The sequence below is a fragment of the Phacochoerus africanus genome, chromosome 3 (genome assembly GCF_016906955.1).
Source record: "Phacochoerus africanus isolate WHEZ1 chromosome 3, ROS_Pafr_v1, whole genome shotgun sequence".
Classification (NCBI taxonomy): domain Eukaryota; kingdom Metazoa; phylum Chordata; class Mammalia; order Artiodactyla; family Suidae; genus Phacochoerus; species Phacochoerus africanus.
The window spans coordinates 24,301,473-24,319,777 of record NC_062546.1 but is presented as its reverse complement, the minus strand read 5'-3'; the positions used below and the strand labels follow the sequence as shown (position 1 = coordinate 24,319,777).

The following is an 18,305-nucleotide window of genomic DNA, read 5'->3' as shown; positions in this document are numbered from 1 at the left end:
TACCCTGTGAGGTTATGTGATTTGGGAGGAGGGTGGATCTCCCACCCTAAGCTCCAGAGGGGGGCCCCAGTCAGTATAACCCACCCCTCTGGCCCTGGTGACCCAGAGCCCGTGGCTCTGGCAGGACTAGGAGAGCTTTCCTTCCTTCTGGACATGGGTATGGGGAGACGTGGGGTTGCCACAGCCCTCCTGCACTTCCAAGGAGAGATCTTGTCTGCAAATAAGCTTCCCCTGAGGACAGTGGTGCCAACCTTGGAGGCAGAGAACCAGTCTTGGTGACATTGGAACCCTGTGGCAAACAGCACTTGAAGCCAGCCAAACCCTGGGAATTACAGCTGTGTAAGTCAATAAATTCTCTTTTGGCTTAAGTCACTTTGGGTTGGGATTTCTATCACTTGCAACCAAAAGCATCCTAAGTAATCTGCCTACTCTTTGGGGTTTGGTGGAAGTTCACAAAGCACATAAAGGATTTCACTATCTTGGCAGCCATGGCCGATCAGGTGGGAGGGACTCAGCCATTGGCCAGCTTGCCAGGCTTGCACCTCCCACTAGTCCTGCTCCTCATGGGAGCAGGAGCATCAGGCAGGCTGGGCAGAGGGCACGACATCTCAGTGGCAAACCCCCACCAGGTCCTATTCATGGCACACAGGCAGCCCCCCATCCTGTGTATTCATTAGTCCAGTGAATCCCAGCACCTGAGGCCACCCAAGAACATCTCTGTTCTCTGCCTCCAGTATTATTTATTCTCCACAGCATGTGTTCAGGTGACAGAGTGGATGCTTGATAAGGGTTACTCGGAGAAAGTGGTGAACTCTGGCAGGGTTCCTACTGGTGGGAAGGACGCCAGGAGCAGGAGTTGAGGCGTCGACATTGTGGGACGAATGTCCAGGGTCAGTCAGGGTCCGTGGAGAGGGTGGAAGATGACCCGGCTGATCTGGCCGGGCATGGTGTAGAAGACGAGGAGGAGGAAGATGGTGATGAGCGCCAGCAGCAGCAGCAACAGCAGGATGCGCCAGTACCGGCGCCAGATGAAGAAGACAAAGGTCTTCAACGGGTTCACAAACCAGTTGAAGGAGGTTTTGGGGCGGCTGTGGGGGGATAGGTGGTGGTAGTGATGAGGAAGCCCCTGGCTGCCCTTCAGCCTTCCCCAGGCTCTGGCCCGCCTCCTGTGCTGCCCACTCACTTGGGCTTCTCCAAGGGCTCCGGCTCCTTGCGTCCCTTCCCCACTGGCCGTTTCTCAGCCTCCTCCACAGTCAGCAGCTCAAACTCTGCCTCTACTTTCCCCTAGAAAAGGGGGAACAGAGGCCAAGCCCTTAGGCGGGCTCAGGTCTGGCCCCTGCCTGGCCTGGTTCCTGCCCCGGCTGTACCCACTGTGAGGATGTAGACGTTGCCTCCTGCATCCTTGAACTCCAAGTCTTCTGGCCGGCCCCTCCTCCTCTTCTTCCTCTTCTTGCCAGCTTGAGCCTCCCGCTGCTCCCGCTCCTCGTCCTCTGGCTCTCGCAGCTTCACCACAGGCCACCAGCCCCGCAAGCGGCGACAGCGAAACAGATTACACCTTGGCCCAGCCCCTTCCCGGGCCAGCCGCACGGAGCAGAGCTCAGGGCCCCGCGCCCCTCGCACCATGTCTGGTAGCTGCAGCTCCAGGGACCCTGTAAATCCAGAGTTCTCTAGGTAAGGCGGGAGATCAAGGTTTATCTGAGCCACCCTCCCTTCCCTGAGAACGACACCAAGGAAGCAGAGCCCGGGGTTGACGACAGGCTGGGGGAGGAGGTGGCACAGCCAGATGGGAAGGCGGGGCATCAAGACTTAGGATGTAGTGGTCAGGCCACAGCTGTGGACCACACACCACAACCCAAATGTCAGACCCTGATGAAACAGCCCAGGATGGGACCAGACTGCCAAAGCAGAGACAGACTACAGGCCATGGATTGGTGTATAGAGTAACCTGAGCTCAGGTCAAATCAGAGGACTGACTTTGAGTGGGAATGGAGGTTATGGTGCTCAGGGCTGAAGAAGCTCAGTAATGAGGCCAGAAAGCAAAGGTTGATGACCCTGGGTCTGAAATCCAGGATTCAGGGTCGGGTTAGAGAGGCAACCCAGGGACCAGGGACCAGGGGCAGGGCAATGAGGGCAGAAAGTGGGACCTGGGGCTGAGGTAGGAGGGCCCCTAGCCAGTACCGAGGAAGTCGTTGGCGGAGATGCGGTCATAGTCCCAGACCTGCAGGACCAGCACAGCGGGCTGCCGGAACTCAGCTTCCTCCAGGGCGAAGGGTCCAGGGCGGCGCCAGACGCTCACCTCACGCTCCGTGGGCAGGTAGTCGAAACGGAACACGAAGCGCCAGTTGAAGTTCCCCTCCCCAGTCAGAGAGTTGAAGTGAACGTCCGTCTCCTGCTTGTCAGGCTCCAGCCCCTTCATCCAGCTGGAATCGGGAAGGGTGCAGGCTGAGGGGTGGGCATCTGTGCCTGGGCCAAGCTGGAACCGGCTCCTCACCCAGCCTGCCCCTCCACTCACCACCAGCCCAGTCCCTCCACCCAGCTGCAGCCACTGTCCAGGGCCTAGGGGACAGAGCTCTGGCTCAGCCCAGGGCCCAAGCCCCTGTTCTCAATCTCACCTCAGTACACAGCCACGTGCCCGGCCCAGCCTGCAGGCCTACCTTTTCACATATATGTCGCTTGACATCTCTCCAGTGAGCGGGTTCACGTCATCCAGAACTACATCCTCCGTGTTCCAGATGATGACTCTGAGCTCACAGCTGAGGGATGGGTTGGGGGAGGGTTTTCAGACTCCAGAGAGGGTTCCCGGGAGGGGCTGCAGGAAGGACCTGGGCAAGGGCCACTGGTATTCATAGAGCATCCGATGTGTGCCCATCTGGGTGACCAGGCAGCCCCAGGTATCACTGACACCCTAGCCACTGCAGACTGTACCCAAGGGTCTGCTGACCCAAGCTGGGCCAGTGAGGTTCTCCCTCCATACATTTGGAATCAAGACCTCGAAAGGTTATCACATAGCGTCAGATGCAGAGCTGGAACCACCACAAGCCAAAGTGCTGTGCGAGCAAAGACAAGTAGGAGAACGAGAGACCGAGAGGGGATGACAGCATGAAGCCCCTGAGGTACAGAAGGAGAGGCTGCGACACTCTTGATCCTACCCCAGATAGCCCGGTCCTTGGCTGTCATGAGTCCTGGATATCTGTTGTTTTCTCTTGCCCAGTTATCAGTTTCCTCTAATTTTTTGACAGCACCCTTATTTTCCCCAGGCCACCCCTACTGCTGTCGATCTGTGTGACCCTGTGGGGTACACCGTCCCCTACCTGGCTCCAGAGATGGGGTCATCACCTAGAACATCACCCAGGACCAGCCAATCAACATATTACAGCCCCTGATCACAATGAGTGGTTCAGGAACCAGCCTTTGACCCAAGTTGGTCTGATGAGAGCCAGCCCAAAACTCTTGCTCTAACTGGGAAAGAGGTGTTTACTTTTCTGCTCAAGTAGTCCAGTTGGTAAGATGTAAGCCTGATACTGTTAAAAGCCAGGCACCCTTATAAGCCACTCTGACCCCAGACTGCGAAAGCCTCTCTGAAGAGTGACACCAAGGAAAGCAAAGCCAAGAGATAGACAATGACAGCCTGCTGACAACATCTGAAGCGCACATGCCCTCCTCTCAGGCTCAGGTCAGAAGGGAGTTGGTTGGTATTTGTGTGACAGACACCCAACTCACAGTGGCTTATGAACAAAAGGAAATTTAATGGCTCACCTACCTGAAGCCTGGGTCAGTACTGCCTGCTTCACTGGGGGCCCTTGTACAAGGTAAGATGTGCCTGCCTGTGGAGGAGGATCCAGGACTCTCTCTCACCTGATTGGCTGCCGAGGCTTGATATCCACTGGGGGTGGGGCAGGCACATCTCGTGGGAAGATGTCAATCCACATGTGAAGGGATCCCTGCCAGCACAGGATGAGGCTGAAGGGCCTTGCTGGGGTCCCACCTACCCTAAGGGCCCTGTCATCGGAGGCTGCACCTTGCCCCAGGTGGAGAGGAGAGCTGGGGGTTAAGAGGGCAGATCCTGAGGGATAAGGAAGAATGTGGAGTCTGAAGTGCAGGGTTCCAGGCTTAGCCTGGGGGTTCAGAGATGAGGCCCCAGAAGTGGAAGCCTGAGATCAAAAGTGACATCTAGTGTTCCCCAGGTCCAGATCCCAGGAATCTGGGGTAGAGAACAGGTTGGGAATGCCATGTCTGAGCCTTGGTGACCAAGGGGTAGGGATCCTTCAGAACTAGGATCCGGAGTTCCCGTCGTGGCGCAGTGGTTAACAAATCCGACTAGGAACCATGAGGTTGCGGGTTCGGTCCCTGCCCTCGCTCAGTGGGTTAACGATCCGGCGTTGCCGTGAGCTGTGGTGTAGGTTGCAGACGCGGCTCGGATCCCACGTTGCTGTGGCTCTGGCGTAGGCCGGCGGCTACAGCTCTGATTCGACCCTTAGCCTGGGAACCTCCATATGCCGCAGGAGCGGCCCAAGAAATGGCAACAACAACAACAACAACAGATAAAAAGACAAAAAAGACAAAAAAAAAAAAAGAACTAGGATCCAAGGTGGGGTTATGGAGTCTGGGATGGAAGACCAAGTCTGAAATGGGGATGCTGGGAACCAGGATGAGGAGCCAGAGTCAGAAGTGGCAGTGCTCAGGGAAAGAGCATCCAGGGATGCCAGGTCCAGGACCAGGTGGGAGTCCTGGAATTCTGAGGGTGGTGCTGAGTCCTCTCTCACCTGCAGCAGCCCTGGACTTCGGGGATGGTAGAGGGGCCGTGTTTCTACATGCTCAGGTACCAGCTGGATCCCAAGCCTCGGCATCTCCTGCCAACGCCGCAGCACCAGCAATGCCTGGGCCTCCTCAGGGACCTCACTTGCCACTTTGGAGCTCCCTCCACCTGCAACAAGAAGTGTGTGAGTTTGGGTTCCGCACAGTTCTCAATTCTCCTTCCACCGCCCCTTAAAAGATGCTCTAGGCTGAGGCAGCTACTGCTTAGGACAAATCCTACCTGGGCTGGGAGGGCAAATCCACAATGCACAGAAAGTGGAGGGTACTTCTGTAAGAAGCCAGTGAAGGGCCAGCAGTCACAGGGACAGTGGGATTGGAGGGGCTGTGGCCTTTGTGCAGGCCTTGTTTAGAGAATGCACTACTGGCCATTTATGAAATGTGAGCTAAATTCTGTAGCCATATTGTATGTTGTATGGGACCCCTTATGGGCCACTCTGTGTCCTCAATTACTTAGGGCTATGAGGTGGTCCACTAGGGCTCTTTGGGGATCTCACGCTCACCAACAAAGACCATTTTGTCTCCACCATGGTCCTTACTCAGCCAAACTCACCTCCTCTGCTTGCAGAAGGAGGTGGGCTCTTTGGGGAGCACACTAGCCTGGGCACCAGGGACCCCGGTAACTTGTTCTACCATCTTGCTCCACTATCTGGACTGTCCAGCAGAGAGAGGCTGGTACCTGGGGGCAGAGTCTCTGGCGGTGTCAGAAAGACTTTGCTGCCCACCTTGACAGCTCCAGCTCGGTATTCAGGAGCAGGGAGGCCACAGCGCTGGCACAGCCCTGCCAGGATCTGTGAAGGCCGGAATGCATCACGCCAGGCATTGTACCCATCCCTGAAGGCAGGAAAAGAAGGTACCTCAGTTGGATCCAGCATATGAACATGACTGGGGACAGGTGCAGGGATGGGACCCTTGAAAACACGGGATCCAGGTTTAAGCTGCATGGCGGACAGGTTAGTCCGTGCTTACGGTAACTGTGAAAATTAAATATGCATGCCAGGTGCTCCTATAAAGGCGATATTGATATAATTACCTCCATTTTTCAGATGAGGAAATTGATGCTCAGGGAGGCCAAGTGACTTACTAGTCACAGGACCCCAACTCCCAAGCCCATTTCTTGACCACTAAGCCATAATGTCTTGGTCAAGGGTGAGTCCCCCTCCTATGAAATCAAAGGATCTGGACACACAGGTGGGATGTGAGCTTGAATGTCTTTGGTCAGACTTCGAATGGCTCCTGAGGGCCCTGCTGGACTCACATGTCATACTGGGACGCCAGCCCACAGTTTGCCCTGTGGTGGCTGTAGAATCGGTTTTCCAGATCAATGTGGGTCTCTCCGATGAGGTCATCAGAACCCACAAGGTCATGATCAAACACAGCCACAGTCAGCTCTGGCTCAGCAGGGAGAGAGATGCTGAGCTCCAGGACCCTGGCCAGGAGAGAGCAGGGCTGGGGACATCTCCACGCCTAGGAGGCGATCTTGTGGGGGTAGGGGTGTGAGGGGACGCAGCAGCCTCTGTCCATCCCCCCCCGCCCCATCACCACACCAGCTGCCTGAGGGAGAGACACTGGGCTAGATGGCAAAGCTACTCCTATTCCCCAGCCCAGGCCCCAGCCTCACTCTCCAAAGATGGGGTTCAGTTGCTTAGGGATGTAGCGCTCCTTGGTGTCCAGCCGCTCCCGGCCAGCGCTCACCACCACGTAGGGGTCTGCTTTGCCGTTGGGATCCGCCGGAGCCAGGTTGGTAGCCTAGGGAGATAGGACAGGGTGAAACTGAGAGAAATGTCATTGTCATAACCCAAGGTTGTCCCTGCTGGACCTTCTCTCCAATTAAGTGGCAACAGGAAGTTACCGAGGAGAGATCTTCCACTGCAAGGAGTTAGCTGAGAGGTTGGATAAGATCATCTTTATTTTCTTTTAAATTAATTATTGAAATAATTAAGACACAAATTGGTGTAAAAAAATATAATGAAACAAAGATGGCTCATGGAATGTGGAAGATGAATAAGGGACCTACTTTATAACTTTCTATATCAGTTGATTTTCATTTTTTACAATGAGCATATTTTACTATTTAAATTAAAAATATTTTAAATAAAAGTGATACAATGAGCATGCATGTGCCCAGCTTCATAGGTAAAACTCTACTGACAAATGTCCCCCTAAATCCTCTTACCTGACTTAATTTCCTTTCATCCCTTAAGCAGCTAGAACCCTTTATTTGGTATTTCACTCTCACAAAAAGAAAAAGGTAAAAATACTTTTACTACATATACATGTGCCCCTAAACAACACATAGCACTATTTTGCATAATTTAAACTATATGCATTTTTTTTCTTGGCTGTACCTGCAGGATGTAGAAGTCCCCAAGCCAGAGACTGAACCTGCACCACAGTAGTGACAACACTGGATCCTTAACCAGCTGAGCCACCAGGGAACTCCGAGAATCTTCCATTTTACTAAATACTGCCAGCCTGTCTCCAAAGTTGTTATAGCAGTTTACATTCTGTGGCAGGCAGAACGCCCCCCACAAAGATGTCCAAGTACCACTGTCCTGAGCCTATGTATATGTTACTTTACGTGGTAAAAGGGACGTTGCACTAATACACCTGCTCACCCATACTGGGACAGACAGAGCTCCACAGCTGCCACGGCTCCTGTCTAATTGCACCAATTAAAGGGAGGGAAATTAGGAGTTCCCTATGGAATAGCAGATTAAGGATCCAGTATTGAAACTGCAGCGGCTTGAGTCTATGCTGTGGCACAGGTTTGAGCCCTGGTCTGGGAACTTCTACATGTCATGGGTGAGGTCAAAAAAAGAAAAATAGGGACTTCTGTCATGGCTCAGCAGTAATAAACCCAACTAGTATCCATGAGGATGTGGGTTCAGTCCCTGGCCTTGCTGAGTGGGTTAAAGGATTTGGCATTGCTGCGGCTGTGGCGTAGGCCGGCAGCTGTAGCTCCGATTCAACCCCTAACCCAGGAACTTCCATATCCTGTGGGTACAGCCCTAAAAAGACAAAAAAAAAAAAAAAAAGAGGGAAATTAGTTTTTCATGGTTTTAATTATTTGTCTGTCAGATTACAATGAGAGTATATGATTTTTAATAGGTTATTGGCCACTAGAGTTTCTTCTGTCAATTGCCTTTTCACATTTTTCTCAATTTTTCTTTTTTTTTTCTGTCTGCTCCTTAAAGATTTATGGGAGAGGAGTTCCCATCATAGCTCAGTGGTTAATGAATCCAACTAGGAACCATGAGGTTGAGGGTTTGATCCCTGGCCTCGCTCAGTGGGTTAAGGATCTGGCGTTGCCATGAGCTGTGGTGTAGGTTGCAGACACAGCTCAGATCCTGTGTTGCTGTGGCTCTGGTGCAGGCCGGCAGCTACAGCTTCGACTAAACCCCTAGCCTGGGAACCTCCATATGCCGCAGCTGTGGCCCTGGAAAAGAAAAAAAAGAAAAAAGAAAAAAAGAAAGATTTATGGGAGTTACTTACACATATTGCAGACACTAACCGTTTATTGCTTGTGCATAGGGTAAACACCTGCCCCCAGTCTGTGTCCTGTCCTATCATTTAATTTAAAGTGTTAGTGGATGCCTGGAAGTTTAATCTGAATGTAGTCACAGGTATCATTTTTTTCCTGATTTATGGTTTGTACTATTAGGAAAACTTCCCCACATCCAAGATCATAAAGATATTTAAACATTTCCTCACAGTTTCGCTTTTCATAGTCAAATATTTGATTTATCTGGATTTTTTTTGTGGATGCCATATAAGGTAGGAGTTTCATTTTATTTTTTCCACATAGAGAATCCATTTTCATGGGTCATTTTTAGAACACATTTCCCCCCACATGCTCTGCAGTGCCAACTCTGTTCCATCTATGTCTGTGTCTGTTTGTTGTTGTTGTTGTTTTGTTGTTTTTGTCACACCCACGGCATGAGGAAGTTCCTGGGCCAGGGATCAGACCCAAGTCACAGCAGTAACAATACTGAAGCCTTAACTGCTAGGCCACTAGGGAACTCCTAGTCCGTTTTTAAAATTTCTACCTTGTCCCATTGGCCTAAATCATCTATACCCATGCCAAACCCGCACTGTCTTAATTACTGTAGCTTATAATAATTCTTATCTTTCTACATTGTTCTTCAAAATTGTCTTGACTACTCTTGGTACTTTGTTCTTTCATAGAAATTTTGTTTGTTTGTTTGTCTTTTCTAGGGCCGCACCTGAAGCACATGGAGGTTCCCAGGCTAGGGGTCTAATCAGAGCTGTAGCTGCCAGCCTACGCCAGAGCCACAGCAACACCAGATCCGAGCCGCATCTGCGACCTACACCACAGCTATGGCAACGCTGGATCCTTAACCCACTGAGCAAGGCCAGGGATCAATCATGGATACTAGTTGAGTTCGTTACCGCTGAGCCACAACAAGAACTCCCATCCACACTCTAGTTAAACCAATCCCTTTAGTTTCTAGTTTATCCTTCCTATATTTCTGGTACACAAAGGAACAAATATGTATTTTCTTGAATTTTTTTCTTTCTTACATGGAGAGCAGCTACTGCAGGTACTCTTCTTCCTCTTTTTTTAATGGCCACACCTGTGGCATAGGGAAGTTCCCGGGCCAGGGATTGAATCTGAGCCACAGCTATGATCTATGCCATAGCTGCAGCAGTGCTGGATCCTTTAACCCACTGCACCAGTCTGGGGATTGAACCTGTGCCTCCATGGCAACCCAAGCCACTTCAGTGGGATTCTTAACCCACTGTGCTACAGTGGGAACTCCAATAAGATATGATTTTTAAAGGTCCTCCATCCTTAGAAATTGTATATTCTTATTTTTTGTGTAAATGAGAAGTCATCTGGACCTTCTGCTTCTAGCAAAAGTGGGCAAAAACTGCCTACTTTTTATAGTCTCTTGTTCTCTGCTTATAAAATAATCTTAAAGTTGTTTATATTTCTAATGTTTGAAAATTCTGACATCCAAACCCCTTAGAAATCTAATTCTCCTTTGTTTTCTTTCTAACAACTCTTCCTCATAGTTTTCTTAGAGACTGTGAAACCAGATTTGGTGATCTAAATCTAGAGTCTTGTGAAGCCTGATTTGGGACCATTTCAAGCCGATCTCTTGACTTTGAGTTTTCTGGACTAAACAGGTGATGAAAATTCAGGTCATAAATCAATGTGAGGGTAAAACTCTAACAGTAAATAATTAGGGAAGGCATTTTTTCTATTTCCCCCAATCAGAACAGAGGCTAAGGCAGACCATTTTCCTTAAAGGCTTCCTTTGGCCCACCTTTCATTGAGAGCAGAGCCCTTCCTGGTGCTGCTTCATGCAAGGATCTTAGTTGTGGCTCCTACCTGGACTAGGCTCTCAGATGTTAGAATCTAAGGCTTGGGGTCCAGGTATGGACAAATCCTCTCAAGAGAATGACTTCAGGGTTTGTTCAGGGATTCCTGCTATTTTCCCATTTTGGCCCATTAGGAATTCCCTTTCTTATGAGCTTAGTATTTGTGTAACAAATTGTTTATCAAAGGAGTTCCCTGGTAGCCTAGCAGTTAAAGACCTGGCATTGTCATTGCTATGGCATGGGTTCGATATCTGGTCAGGCAACTTCCACATGCTGAGTGCATAACAAAAAAAAAAAAAAAAAGGGATTGCTTATCTAGCACTGCTGGATGTATTTTATCAGGAAGTTATTTCAGATCACCAAGTCTGCAATGTTGCTAGAAGCCAAAGGTCCAGTTTACTGCTGTCTAACTTACACACTCTAGGATGCTTAGATTATGGTAGAAGAGTGTCACAGAATGTTTCTTTACTCACATCTTAGTCAGAACTCCCATATGTAAACTAGATAAAAGTACTTCATGTGCTCTAGTGCTGGGAGTGAAGGGGCAGCAACCTACTCATTTCCTTGCTCCCTGAGACGCCTTTAAGGAAATTTCAGGGCCCTTGCCGGGTGCCCCATGCAAACTGCAGCAATGGGAGGCCCATACTGTACCAAAGTATCTGACGACAGGCCATCACAAAGCTTTACACTCAGAGCTGCGCTCCTCCTGGAATGATATTCCCTACTCTGTGGGACTAGAACTATGATCAGGGGACCTAAGCTCTAAATGCAGGTTCTGCTGTGAGCAAGCTGTGTGACTCTGGGGAGTCTCTTAATTTTGTACCTAAGATTTCCTATCTGAAAAATGAAGAAGCTGGTCTCAGATCCCTTCAGTCTGTAGGTTCATGTACATACCTTTCCAGGAGTTAGAAGCATGCCAGCCCAGTGGATGCTCACCTTTACAACATACACTCTGACCAGGAGCTTGATGGGCCGGTTCTGTGGGATCCCCCGGGAGATCTGGGGCTCAGAGAAGGACATGGCCTCTGCTTCAGGGTAAATGAGGAGGGAGCCCTGGGTGAAGCAGAAAAGATACTATTAAGAGAGTCTTCCTCCTGCATCCCCATCTGTGCTCCCTGGACCCCTATTCCTTCCCCAAACATACCTTGAACTTGCCCACAAGGTTTCCAGACCCTTCTTCCGCTCCATCTCCATCCTGACCCCTTTGCCCTCGGTACAGGGGAAACACATTCAGCCAGTCTTCAAAGTGGTTAAACTCTTCCTCTAGGGAGTGGTTGTAAATCTGAAAGACGAGGGCCTTGGTGACAGCCCAATGTCCAGAATCCAAGCAGAATCCCCCCTCTCAGCCCCCAGTTACCTTCAGAGTGGCAATTGCTTTTTTCTGGAACACGGGGCCTTTGATTTCAGCCTCCCCCTGGTCTTGGGCTTCCCCATCCACAGATATGAGGTTAACCCCATCTGGGAACAGCAGAAGTGCCCCATTAGCAATATTGGCATTGGGAGAGGGGGAGAGACAGAAAGAAGGGAAGCAAGAAAGCATCATCTCTTACCTGAATCCCCTGGATCATCCATTTCATCCTCATCAAAGTTGGTCTGAAATCAAAAGCAAGGTTAGAGATTCTTCCCTGCACTTCGCCTCTCTAATCTACCCCTTTCCCAGGATAGAGAGTTGGGAAACCTTAGTTCAAGTTACAGCTGGGTAAGCCACTTGCATTTTCTTCTTTCTTTTCTTTTTCTTTCTTTCTTTTTTTTTTGGTCTTTTTAGGGCCGTATCCAAGGCATATGGAAGTACCCAGGCTAGGGCTTGAATCAGAGTTACAGTTGCCATCCTATTCCACAGCTACAGCCACAGCAATGAAGCAACACAAGATCTGAGCCAAGTCTGCAACCTACACCATAGCTCGTGGCAACACTGGATCCTTAACCCACTGAGCGAGGCCAGGGATTGAACCTGCATCCTCATGGATACTAGTCAGGTTCTTAACCCCCTGAGCCACAATGGGAACTCCTGCATTTTCTATTTTAAGTTTATTTCCTGATTTTACTTATTTTATTTTTTTGGCTGCACCTGTGGCATGTGGTAGTTCCCAGGCCAGGGTGACCCAAGCCACAGCAGTGACAACACTGGATCCTTAACCTGCTAAGTCACCAGGGGATTGCGCCACTTGCGTTTTCAAAGCCTTAGGTTATCTACGGACCTGACATATAACCACCAGCTGCATGTGGCTACTGAGTACTTGAAATGTGGCTGGTCCAAACTGAGAGGCGCTAGAAGTGTAAATACACACCAGATTTTAAAGACTAGTATAAAATAAGAATGTAAAATGTCTCATTATTAATTGTTTATGATGGTTCTTGAAATGATACTGTATTCCTGAAATGATATTGTAGATGTACTAGGTTAAATAAAATATATTACAAAAATCAATTTTGCCTGTTTCCTTTTACTTTATTTTTTATTTATTTTTTTTGTCTTTTTGCCTTTTCTAGGGCCACTCCCGTGGCATATGGAGGTTCCCAGGCCAGGGGTCTAATCGGAGCTGTAGCCGCCGGCCTGCACCAGAGCCACAGCAACACAGGATCTGAGCTGTGTCTGCAACCTACACCACAGCTCATGGCAACACTGGATCCTTGACCCACTGAGCAAGGGCAGGGATTGAACCCGCAACCTCATGGTTCCTAGTCGGGTTCGTTAACCACTGCGCCACGACAGGAACTCCTCCTTTTACTTTTTTAATGTGGCTGTGGCCAATGCTAAAATTACATATGTGGCAGGGTTCTCATTGTGGTGCAGTGGGTTAAGGATCTGGCCTTGCTGTGGCTCAGAGTCAGTCACTGGCCCAGGGACTTCCACATGCTGTGGGTGCAGCCCCCACTGCCCCCAAAAAGGATAATGGCGTTAATAATCCCCAGCTTCTCAAAGATGATGAAAGATGAAGAAGAGAAAAGATGGCTGGCACAAAGAGCTATGAAAAAGTGTAGCGCTCCATGTTTGATGAGATGCTTCTTCTTGCCATTTACCCTTCTCTGCCTCCAGCCCCCTACCCTCAAGACCCGCCTCTGCCCTCACCTGCCCCTGGAGCTCCTGGAGCGATGCATAGTACTTGGACCACCAGTCAAGCTCTTCGGGATCTGGGATGTCCTCCTCCAGCCCTGGGCCTTGATTCAAGAGGCCTCCCAGAGCGAGCTTCTTCAGAGGAGCCTGAGGGAGCAAGAACTCAGCACCACCCCCAAGCCCTGCCAGCCCCTTCTCCAGCCACCCCCATACTCCATCACCTTCAGGAGCCGTCTTGGTATCCCCCCTTCAGCCAGGAAGGGATCTGGGGACCTCTGCCCTGAGAGGGGATAGAAGACACCAGGAGGAGGTCAAGCAAGTAGAAGTCAGACTCCTTGCCCCACTGGAGGGTCCCCGAAGCCATATTAGCCAGGAACCAGACAGACATCTGTCTGGTGGCCTGTAAGGGGAAGGCCCCTTACCTTGAGGTCCCTTGGGCACCAGGTCCTCTGTATCCTCCTCTCCTTCCTCCTCAGGGGGCTCCTCATGACCCCGGAGTGTGAATCTCAGCATGTGGGAGACAATGTGGGAACCCACAAGCACTGTGCGGCCAAAGGCCCGGCGCTCAATCACCAGGATGCTGAGAGGGGGCTGCAGGTAAGGCTGCTCTGGCAGGTCCTGGGGGTAAGGAGAGAGGACCTGTGTCTCTCCAGGTTCAGGGAGGAAGGAGAGGCAGCCGCCGAGATGGATGAAAAAACAATACAGTTAATCTGCATTTGAAGCCCACAGCCTCACTGCACCATCTCTGGTGAGTCATTGCCTTCTGAACTGATTTCCCAGCCAAAAAGGGGACACAATCCTGGATTGGAAAGACTATGGTAAATATCACATGATATATCAGGTACAAAAGTGCTTTGCAGCCTACAAAGTACTATCAGAAGCATGAGGGGGGTTTTTTATTTTGTTTTGTTTTTTTGTTTTTTGTGTTTTTTTTTGTCTTTTTAGGGCCGCATCTGCAGCATATGGAGGTTCCCAGGCTCAGGGTCCAATCGGAGTTGTAGCCACCGGCCTATGCCAGAGACACAGCAATGCTGGATCCAAGCTACGTGTGCAACTTACACCACAGCTCATGGCAACGCCAGATCCTTAACCCACTGAGCGAGGCCTGGATTAACCCGTGTCTTCATGGATGCTAGTCGGGTTGGTTAACTGCTAAGCCATGACAGGAGCTCCAGAAATGAGGTGGTTGTTGTTATCATGATGCAAAGGACCAATGCTTAGTTTGCTAATATAGATTCTGAACCATAAAACTATGTATAGGGCCTTTAACCCAGAAATTCTACATCTATTGTTGGATCCTGGGTGGGGAGACAATTGTTATAATACCACTATATTGATGGTTTTATTTTACATATATGTGACAGTTACAGCACAAAGAAGGGAGGAATAGAGTTATAATGAAGAAGGCTTCTCTATTTTACTGGAACTAAATTAGTATCAATCTAAAGTCAATTAATTGTTCCCACTCCTGGGCATCTATCCAGAGAAACCATGACGTGAAAAGACACATGTTCTCCAATATTCACTGCAGCACTATATACAACACCCAAGACATGGAAACAACCTAAATGCCCATCGATGAAGGAGTGGATAAAGATGTAGTACATATACACAATGGAATATTACTCAGCCATTAAAAGGAAAGAAATAACGGCATTTGCAATAACATGGATGGACTTAGAAATTATCATGCTAAGTGCAGTCAGTCAGATAATGAGATACCAACATCAAATGCTTTCACTTACATGTGGAATCTAAAAAAAGGACACAGTGAACTTCTTTGCAGAACAGATACTGACTCATAGACTTTGAAAAACTTATGGTTTCCAAATGAGACAGGTTGGGGGGTGGGGGGATGCCCTGAGGGTTTGAGATGGAAATGCTATAAAATTTGGTTGTGATGACTGTTGTAAACCTATAAATGTAATAAAATTCATTGAGTAATTAAAAAAAGAAAAAGTCAATTGTGAAAAATCAGTATGTATACTGTAATCCCTAGAGCAACTACTAAGTAAATATCAACTAAGGAATTAAAGCAGGACATTAATGATTATTTAATACCAAAGATGACAGTAAAAGAGGAACAAAGATATGTGACACTTACAGAAAACAAATAGCAGAGTGGCAAATGTAAATCTAACCATATCCATAGTAACAGCAAATGTGACTGTATTAAACATCTCAATCAAAGACAGAGATTGTCAACTGGATTTTAAAAAGGTGCAACAACACGCTGTTCAAGAGACACTCTTTAGGTTGAAAGTGAAATGATGGGGAAACATATACCATTCATACACTCACCAGCCCCTGGTGTCTCAAAAAACTAGATTCCTTTGACTCACACTTCATGACTTTGGCTAATCCACTCATTCAACAGAGCCAATAGAGCACCACCAGTTGATGAATTAATCCAGGGATCAGCAAATTATTGCCAGTAAACCAAACCTGGCTTGCTGCCAGTTTTTATAAACAAAGTTTATTGCTGCTGTAGAGCGCAGGGGACTATATCCAATTGCTTATGATAGAACATGATGGAAGATAATATGAGAAGAGGAATGTATGTATGACTGGGTCACTTTGCTATACAGCAGAAACAGAACATTGTAAATCAACTATAATAAAAATGTTTTAGTAAAGTTTTATTGGAACAGTCATATGCACTCATTTCCTTGTTGCCTAGGGATGTTTACAGGCTACAGTGGCAGAGCTGAATGATTGCAGCTGAGATTGATGGCCCACAAAACCTAAAATATTTAATCTGGCCCTTTGTAGAAAGTTTTGTGCCTCCTGGGTTAATCTGATGCAACCAGCTGGGAATTCACCATCCCTGCACCCTCATTTCTCAGCCCAGGACTTCTTGCCCCCAGCCCATGGCCTTACCACGGTCAGATGCCTGACAAGCTCAGTGAAATTGGGCTTCTCACGGTAACTGGCCAGGACCTCAGACTCCACACGTTGACCGGCCACCTCCAGTACAACCTGGGGCTGCTCCACCTCGAACAGATGCACACGACCAAGGCCCCTTAGACCCCAGAACAGAACCTGGGGTTGAGAAGTGAGGTTCAGGAGCCTGTACCTGACTGAGGGGCACCCAGGTGTGGGGAAGGGAGTGAGTGCCCGGTGCTACCTCAACTCGGAACTCCCTGAGCACCGGGCGCACATGGGGAGGCAGGGACAGGCGTCCGGAGAGGGGCTCCACCAGGGGTGCCAGGTCCTGGGGCTCCACATCACTCGGCACTGAGGGCTGCAGGGAGCAAGAGAGCAAGGGTCAAAGAGGAATTAGGCTAAAGGAGGGGAAGCCTGGGCTCCAGGAAGAGAAATGTAGGGCTGCTGGTGAAAAATAAATTCAGAGGATCGTGGCAAGGCTGGATTGGTGGTGGGGGCCGGGGAGGGGTGTCTCAGGGAACAGCCGCATGTAGGAAGGAGGATGGGTGTCTGAGGTATGAGGATACCCCGCAGCCTGATTCTCTGGGGATGGAGGCGAACCTAGGGTAGGTCCATTCTAGTGCTCCCTGGAGTTGGGAGGTCCCATGAGGTGACCATAGGACAGATCTTCAGCCTCCCTTCTCTAGGGGTAAGGGAGTTGGAGGGGTAACCCTGGGACATGCCCACACCCCTGAAGCTGGATGGCCTAAAGGAATAGCAGGAGGGGTCCACGGCCTGTGCCAGCGAGACCACAGCTCTCTGACCTCAAGCCGGCTACTGTAGTCCAGTTCGATGAGTTCAAAGGTGGCAATGAGTTCCCCAGCTGCCCGGGGCCCCTTCCTCAGGGGGAAGAATTGCAGCTCAGGCCATTGGTAGGGGTCCTCCATCAGCTTTACCCTTGGGGCAGCCAGCGCCCTTCCCAGGAACACAGGGGGTCCCTGTGGGGATCAAGGCAGTAAAGACAAAAGTAGAAGAGGCTCAGGAGCCAGGGGAGGGTGCATCAAGGCAAGGAGAGGGGGTCCTTGGGTGTGGGTACCCAGGCCACACTCACAAACTTATTGTGGTCAAAGACACTGACAACCACTAGCGGAGGCTCCTCCTGCAGGTGCTCCCGCCTCCCATCCACGATCAACTGATCAAACACCAAGAGCTCATCCCACAGGGGGCTCAGCGTCTGCTCCAGGACCTTGAGGGTCGTAGAGAGAAAGAGGCGACAGCAGGTGTCAGAGGAAATCCTCACCCCTAAGACCCCCTGGTTCTACACCAACCCCTAAATCAGGATGGTCTGATTCAGTATCCTGCCCTGAAAATCCAAGACAGGAAGAGAGGCTTTGAGCCTTGGAAAAAGCTCAGCCCCCGCACCGCCTTGTCTCCCACAGCCCCTCCACCCACACTCCAGCCCGGCCCTCACCCGTGTGGTCTGGCACTGCGTAGAGATGACGACTCGAGCAAAGGGGTCCGAGAGCCCACTGTCATCTGCTGCCAACACACCTCGGGCCTGGTACAAGTGAGCCCGGAGCTGGAAATAGCTGAAGTCTGGGGTGAAGAGAGGGAAGGGGCCGTGTTAGCTCAGGGAACACTGGAGTCCCTGATCCCACACCCCTCTGAACTTCCTGATGAACATCTAGCCCCATATCCTGAGGAAGCCCAGAGCTGGATTCTGGACCTCCTGGGCCCGCCGCCCCCACGCCCGGCACTCACCATCCCGGTACAGGCTGCAGGGCAGCCCAGCTGAGGGCTCAGGCAGCAGGTCCAGGGGGAGCTCGGAGGTGCAGGCCTTGGCTTGCTTGCCCAGCCCCAGCCACAGGAAGAGCTCCAGCTTGGCACAGACCTCACCAGGGGCTGCCCCAGGTGCCTGTTGTGGGGAGGAGGCATGTGAGGGCCCACCTCTTATTACCCCAGCTAGACCAGCCATCTGGCTCCTCCAAGGCAGGCCCTACTCTTTGTATCACCAGCTCCCTAATCAAAGAGCACTCCCTGTGCCTCGCCTTACACCCTCTTCGTGCCCTCCATCCGACACCCCATTACCCCTCAGCTCCTACTCCCTATCCCTCCTGCCCCTCCCCACAGCCCAAAACTATGCTCTGAGCTCTGTACCCCATGCCCCACACTCACCACCTGTCCCCTCAACCCCAACGCATTTAGATTCCCTGTCCCTACCCCA

The 18,305-nt window shown here is 50.2% G+C and overlaps 1 protein-coding gene across 1 annotated transcript in view; it reads right to left on the bottom strand.

Annotated features, from left to right (window-relative positions):
* Positions 1–723: 723 nt before the first annotated feature.
* The window catches only part of LOC125121863 (fer-1-like protein 4), a 41,728-nt gene continuing 24,146 nt past the window's right edge, over positions 724–18,305 (bottom strand). The window contains exons 23-45 of the mRNA XM_047770179.1: positions 17,843–17,996; positions 17,553–17,677; positions 17,193–17,327; positions 16,906–17,079; positions 16,344–16,460; positions 16,097–16,258; positions 13,639–13,834; positions 13,438–13,496; positions 13,232–13,363; positions 11,712–11,754; positions 11,519–11,619; positions 11,306–11,443; positions 11,098–11,214; positions 6,434–6,561; positions 6,071–6,241; positions 5,492–5,646; positions 4,764–4,924; positions 3,856–3,941; positions 2,655–2,753; positions 2,179–2,420; positions 1,372–1,649; positions 1,184–1,284; positions 724–1,088 (exon numbers count right to left, since the gene is read on the bottom strand). Coding sequence (XP_047626135.1) covers positions 896–1,088; positions 1,184–1,284; positions 1,372–1,649; positions 2,179–2,420; positions 2,655–2,753; positions 3,856–3,941; positions 4,764–4,924; positions 5,492–5,646; positions 6,071–6,241; positions 6,434–6,561; positions 11,098–11,214; positions 11,306–11,443; positions 11,519–11,619; positions 11,712–11,754; positions 13,232–13,363; positions 13,438–13,496; positions 13,639–13,834; positions 16,097–16,258; positions 16,344–16,460; positions 16,906–17,079; positions 17,193–17,327; positions 17,553–17,677; positions 17,843–17,996 — 3,267 coding nt within the window. The 3' untranslated portion in view covers positions 724–895. The remainder of the gene's footprint in view (positions 1,089–1,183; positions 1,285–1,371; positions 1,650–2,178; positions 2,421–2,654; positions 2,754–3,855; positions 3,942–4,763; positions 4,925–5,491; positions 5,647–6,070; positions 6,242–6,433; positions 6,562–11,097; positions 11,215–11,305; positions 11,444–11,518; positions 11,620–11,711; positions 11,755–13,231; positions 13,364–13,437; positions 13,497–13,638; positions 13,835–16,096; positions 16,259–16,343; positions 16,461–16,905; positions 17,080–17,192; positions 17,328–17,552; positions 17,678–17,842; positions 17,997–18,305) is intronic.